The sequence below is a fragment of the Orbicella faveolata genome, unplaced genomic scaffold, assembly GCF_042242905.1.
Source record: "Orbicella faveolata isolate gen_17 unplaced genomic scaffold, um_ofav_v1 contig_3, whole genome shotgun sequence".
Classification (NCBI taxonomy): Eukaryota; Metazoa; Cnidaria; class Anthozoa; order Scleractinia; family Merulinidae; genus Orbicella; species Orbicella faveolata.
The window spans coordinates 13,375,744-13,382,500 of NW_028301558.1; the positions used below are offsets into that span (position 1 = coordinate 13,375,744).

General features: G+C 38.9%; 1 protein-coding gene across 5 annotated transcripts in view; it reads right to left on the reverse strand.

Moving 5' to 3' along the window:
- Positions 1–3,236: 3,236 nt before the first annotated feature.
- Positions 3,237–6,757, reverse strand: part of LOC110048314 (uncharacterized) — an 11,888-nt gene continuing 8,367 nt past the window's right edge. For 3 of the 5 annotated variants that reach the window (XR_016209738.1, XR_016209739.1, XR_016209740.1), the window contains exons 8-10: positions 6,240–6,334; positions 4,759–5,662; positions 3,694–3,785 (exon numbers count right to left, since the gene is read on the reverse strand). Coding sequence is in view for 2 of the 5 variants with exons in the window: in XM_089297892.1 (XP_089154018.1) it covers positions 3,669–3,785; positions 4,759–4,815; positions 5,606–5,662; positions 6,240–6,334 (326 nt within the window). In the remaining 3 variants the exon portion in view is untranslated. Of the gene's footprint in view, positions 3,786–4,758; positions 5,663–6,239; positions 6,335–6,757 lie in introns of all 5 variants that reach the window. The other 2 variants (XM_089297892.1, XM_089297893.1) reach the window with 2 other exon arrangements.

A 6,757-nucleotide genomic window follows, 5' to 3' on the forward strand; every position in this document is an offset into this window, starting at 1 on the left:
TTTTCATTAAGTAAAGAGAATAATGCCTTTCCCACGATAGAAACTGTGACGAAAAACTTCGTTCCGCTCGCAGACTACAGATGGCGGAACCACAATTTACAACGACAAGTGAACTACAACACAGCACAGTTCAAAGGAAAATCGAAATATCACCAAGCATTAAAATTGTGTCTAAATTTAGTAAAAGACATTTCAAAATTAGGGTTTGGTACATAGGATGGTGGAAAAAAACAACCCCTGAATGACACAGAAGAGGAAATAACTTCTGAATTCGAAAACGATAAACGCAATTGTCGTTTTAAAAGGGAAGACCGGAATTAACTCAGTTAACTATAAAAATCTGGGTGAACACGTTTTTACTTATCAGTTTATTCAACATCCTATTTGCAATTTTACTGCAGCAACACCTTAGTCTATTAACCTTTAAGAATACCGTTACGCCGGTCAGAATTACTCAGCTGTTCAAGTCCCCTCTTAACCATGGAAACCACTGAACAATCTTCATTGATAAGTCAAGTCATTTCAACCTTAAATTTTTGTAACATTGTTTACGTTGGACGTGAAAACAGCCCGGGTGGGATGGGCTAAGAGGACTCGCAGGGTGGTCATTTTAGAAAACATACCCTGAGCGGTACCACACCAGGAATTTTAACACCTGGAAAATACGACTTTCTCTCAGCGTTATATGGCAGAATATCTTCGCTTGAATAGGAACGGAAATTTAACAAAGAATTTAAAGAAATCGGCACTTAAGAGTTCAAATAGTCGCATTTAGAACTTGATCTACTTTTTTCTAAGCAGGTGTCAGATAAACCAAATTTTTGTAAACACAGTGAATATTCAAAGAATGGTTGGAGACAGAATCTAATGTTTCGTTGATTAAAAAAAAAAAAAAAATTCCAAAAATGTGCATCATTTTCTCTTATACTAAAAGTACGTATTTGGAAATAGAAAGAAACTGGAATGTTTATTCACCGGCTAAGATCTTTTCTTATCGTTGTCACTGACCTTGCTTTTAAACAGATAACCGGTGAAGGTGAGATAAATAATGAAAAACCCAAGACTTGTTTTGTCAAACCCTGAGAAATACACGGGAGGTAATTTATCAACGAAGTTCTGCGGGTTTGAGGTGTAACCAGTAATGAAATAAAAGCTTTATTGACTAATTTCATTTTCCAAACAGTAATTAAAGGTTAGCTTTCTTTAATAGGGCAGTTCATTTATAACTGTCAATCAACACTTCAAGCCAAACATGTCACCAATAGAAAGCGCGGGGAAACACGCGATCAGTCGTCAGTCAATGAGCCACATGTATAGCGCGGGACAACCTCTTCGCGGTGATTGGATAGCTTGCTTTGCACCTGTTTCAATTGGCCAGTCATAACAAACCAAAGCGGAACTTGAACAAACTGTCAAAGCTAGTGGTAGGCAAGACATGACTGATTCGATTAAACTGAGAGAAAATTTCAACAGAACCAAAAACAAACACGGCCCGGTTTCAAACAAGAACGTCGAGTCCGGTTCGTGCAATAGCTAGTCCGGACCTTGGCGTGTGAAACGGGACGATTGCAGTTTCAGACGGAAAACTCTTCTGATTTGATCCGTATACACTTAACCGTCACTTTACACGGATGACTAGAAGAATGATTTCAAACTGTATTTGTATCCATCCCGTTTTCACCCTTACGGAAACTCAAAGTCGGGTCACTCGGTAATTGCGTTTATTGTGAAAACATTATTTTATTTTGTCGGGACACAAGCCATCTGTTTAAGAGTAAAACTCATCTCCTTTATCCGCCTCAAGTCTAAAAACTGACTAAATACTGACGAACCATTGCACACAAACATTGGGGGAAGAAACTGATTCAAGCAACTGCAGAGAACGTATCCGCGACCCTATTTTAAGGATGTACAATCGACGCTCTTTTTCATATTTCCAACCAGGATGCTACTATACTGCTGCATTTTCGTCACCGCTGCTTTCAGTGATAAATGAAGAAAAGGAAAGTTACAGGTGTGTGAGTTGTTTTTCGCAGGCCTGTCTCATCCATGAAATAACAAAACAATCCTGAACAATTGCAGTCTGAATTATTTACTAAGTTTATGGTGTAGGTGTCAGTGCACACGTTTTTATACAACATCGTGTTGTGTTTACCTCAAGTGTTTAAGCGACACGCCTGTGATACTTTTGAACAACAAGCGTCTTTTCAGACAAGCCAGAACAATTCCCTCTTTGAATTATTTAGTCTGTACAAGATGTAGGTGTCATAAGACAATCTGAACTTTGTCGACACGGAATTGTATTCGTCTGAGGCGTCTTCAAAACAAAACGCCCTGCCACATGGTTTGACAGGTCACTCATTCAGTTTTCCATAACATGAAAGCCTAACATCCTCATCAAGGCGAAAATACTTTGAAACTTTGCTTTATGCGGTTTAAAGAAAATCACCACGTCTCCAGTATTTTCGTCGCTAATTTTCTCTTTTGTTTTTTTCTGTCAAGAACGAGCGTCCTTTCCGACAAGCCAGAAAAACTCTCTCTTTGAATTATTTAGTAAAAACACAAGATGAATGTGTTATTAGACACATTTTTATGGACAATAAGGCATTGACTGTGTCCGCCTAAAATGTCCACAAAACAAAAACCCTGCCATATGGTTTGACAAATAACTCATTCAGTTTGTCATAATATGAAAGCTTGAAATCTTCATCAAGGAATCGAAACTTTGCTTACGGTTGAAAAAAACTCACGATGTCTCGATTATTTTCGTTTTACGTAGAACACGTTGACAGATAAATTTTTAAGACGCTATGTTTCAAATAACTGGTACTTCCATGAACTTGCTACCACGAACAGCTAAGATTTAACTTCGAGGTTACTTTGCCTGCCAGACCAGTGATTCTTTCATGACTTGTCGTCCAAATGGCTAAGATTCTTTATCTTTTTACCAGCTTCAACTGTTGAGGCAACTCGTCCCGCCAATTCCCTCGAAGGATATATAATTTCTTAAGCAGGTACCCTAACATGGCACACCTGCCAGCAACGACCTTTTTAGGAACAGACGTGCGCTCACTCGCAAACGAAACTAGATCAAAACGATAGATAATGATCGGGCAATCGTCTTACTACTTCATTTTGAGCAGACGACGTTTGTTTTATTTGCCGGGAAGTGACTTAAAATTCATTGAAAAACAGTCATACATGCTCTAAAATAACCAACAAACAACAGGACATGATTAAAAGAAGTGTGTAAACTTTTAATGCCTATATTTATATTATTACGTATAATTTGAATTTGGTATAAAGTTCTGTTGTTCCATTATATTGGAATCCTTCATGTTGTATTTTGTCATCAAGTGGTTGAGTTGTACATGTATGTCTTAAGCAATGACAGCCCAAGCACCTGGCGTCGTTAAAATACCGCTATACCAGGGAATTGTGCCGTTGAAATCCTCAAGCGTCCGCATATATACTCGCAAAAATTAACGAGGCTTATCAGATCCGTCAGTAACACGATCACTAGCAACGTTCCGTTGTGGCTCACAACAAATCTCGAAGTTAGTTCCTCATTTATCAATTACTGTTATACAGTACTGGACATCACGATGCTTCGGGTCCAGGCCTTACGCATCCAATCCGATTAGAGGTCACATGCCTTCCTCGTACAGTCACGGGCCTTTGATGTAAAAAGACGCGAGCTCGGCAGCACAGCCGACAATTGCTCCCAACACACTCCCCCAGAAAATTATCCAGCTGAGATGAAGGTAGATCACGTCCTTGACAAGCTATACAAACAGGTAGAGTCAGATGACGATGATTTTTGTAATCTAAAACGTTCTAAGGTCATTCACGATGAATATACCCTCCAAATGTTAAAATGATGGCTTAACACGCCAAGGAACGTTGTTGCCAAGGAACGGTTTTATAACGAGTATCGAAAAAGCAAATCAAAGAAATCACACCTGACCAATCACAACAGAATTAGGCGACGCAGTAACCCAATCACAACACGCGGGAAGCGCGTGTTGTAATTGCGCGGGAAAACATGTAACCAGCGCCAAGCGCGGGAAAACATTTTACCAGTACCAAGCCCGGAAAAAGGATTGGTTATTCACATGGCGTAGCATTTTTGTAAAATTGTAGGGCACAGCAAATGTTCCCCGCAACCAAGAACAATAAAATTAACCAAACTGAAGAAAATTAATTTAAAAATTAAATTAGGCGAACGTAATTTTTAAGACGGGAAGATTTGAGGAGGGTCAACTAGAAACAAAAATCAAACTTTTTTTATAGCCATTTTACCCTTTCAATCCTAGGATCAAACTATTAATTCTCCTTGCTGACTCCAAAACATTTCTTTCATTGTTAGTTTGAAACATTTAGGTACAAGAAGGCAACATTAGACTACGAGTAGCCCGTCTTTCGCTTAGTCCGCCGTGCGTGACATGAAAGAAAACCGCGAGGAAGAATTGGCCGCGCAAAATCCTGGGGGCGAGAAGCGGAAGAGGGACTACCGTATATACTCGAATAAACGCCGCACTCGAATCACGAAAAATTCAATAAACGCCACGGGGTTTAACCGAGTAAATACGGTACTCTTAGTCTAACGTAACATGGGAAAGTTCGTGATTTTCCTCTTTCTCTTCTGCTACTTGACAGTCTACCAGGTATTGTGGAACGAATTCAGAAGATCTTGTTCGCTCTTGGAAATGACGTAAAGGGCAATTACACAAAACAGACTACAGTCAGTGAACTTACGAGCTTGACTTCTTGAGCAGACAGTTCATGTGTCCTTGTTAAAATCAAATCCACGATCTAAATAAAAGACAGCAGAAGTCATGGATTTCGTTTTACAAAATAACTGAGACACTACGCGCGCTCCCATTGGTCGATAGGTGTGCTTAGATGAGACTATGTAAACGCGGTTGTGACGTTTTAGATTCGTACATATTTTGGAGAAATATTTTATAAAAGCAACAGAGTACATGTACTTTTTCCGTGTTTACATAGCTTCATCTAAACACTTGGGGGGTTGGGAGAATTCTTGAAAGTTATGCGAACCCTCGACTATGTCTTGGGTTTGCATAACTGTCTCAAATTCTCCGAAACCCCCTCGTGTTTAGATGAAGCTATGTAACCAAAAAAAAAAAAAAATGCTCTCTTGCTTAAATTCAAATTGGCTTAACCTCATTTCACTTCTGATTTGAGTTTAAAATTGGGGTATTTTAGTGTAGTAAGACCACAACTTTATTAATAGTCTTTGTATTTGACAGGTGTCCCTTTCTATCCTTAACGTCCCTTTGTAACCCCAAGTGAAGTTAAGGTAAGACGGCTGAGGGAGGAACAGAACTAGAATAAACTTCCTTTGCCATTCAGCGACCCAGTAAAATCAGTTGATAAAAGAATCAACGATCGAAGCGATACAAATTACTTGACAGTATCCGTCTGCGATTCCACAAAATGTTCTGAGATTGGAATGGAAACCGAGGGAGAAAGGATACATTGCAAGAACTGATAAGGTAACTTCTAACATCTTAGATCTTGCGTGATGAAAAGCACTCTTAAGCAATAGTTTAATTTTACAGTTAAACAAGAGGTTACAAACTTGTTCCCTGAGGTGGTCTGCATTCAACAATTCCACAGATTCAACAGACGAGAGAAGCTGTAGGACACAAGGTCAAACACACACACACACACACACACACAAAACAAAATTATTAATGATTCTACAAAATGCTAGTCGTGCTACATGATGTGGCCGCAATGTGTACACGTAGAGGTCGATGGTAAGCCAAACACAAATGACAGCTTTGCAATTCCTGCTGGGTTCATATGGCAAAGTATTAAACGTATTAAGAAGGGGCTTCATCCAGGGTAACACTACAGGTATCGTGGTTCAAAAGCTTTTTCTTGATTTTTCTCCGCATGAGAGAGCCGCGAGAAATTCGCGCCGCTTCGCACCTCTCTCATGCGGAGAAAATCAAGAAAAGAGAAACATAAAAAAAACCCTCTGGGACCAGGGTATACTATAGGCTGCTAACTCCTCATGAAAATTTGACTGCGCCTGTGTTTTTTGAGCAGTGATGTCGCTAAGCAACAAGATGTGTTGTGACGTAACTGGCAACTTTCAAAGCATTCACGCAGCTACGCTACATCTGAAAGTGTACACGAAGGGTATTTTTTTTTTTAAATTTCAGTTTCACTGACGTGCTATATAGCAATAAGAAATTCTTCCTTACCAAGGGTACAATGCAAGGTTTCAAATTCAGTAAGTGAGCTTTTACGAGAGGAAACAGTTTGGCTTTGGTGACACCAAGCATTTGAAGTCTCAGACCTAAAAAATATGCACAATATCGATTCTAAAATCTGTAATATTGAGTAATAAGTCTGTAAATAAAATTTACCTTTGTGGGCGACCCCTTCTTTGTGATCATTCAAATGAGAGCTTTTGAGGAACACTTTTACTGTATGGTGCTTTTTCTTACACTTGGCTTCGTACATTTAAGGTGTGATCATTCAAATGAAAGCTATCGAGCAGTGCATTCATTTGGTAGTTACTGCTTTTCAAATATTTTATTCTGAACTGTAGCACTCTTTGGAGTAACATGCAGGTACATGGGACACACATTTTATGTCTGTGCAACAAGGATTTAAACAACAAGTGAATATTTGAAAGTTACTTGAGCTTGCGGACAAGTTCAATATAAAAGAATTTTTAAATTGCACAAAAAATTTAAATCTGTAATAATTTATTGCT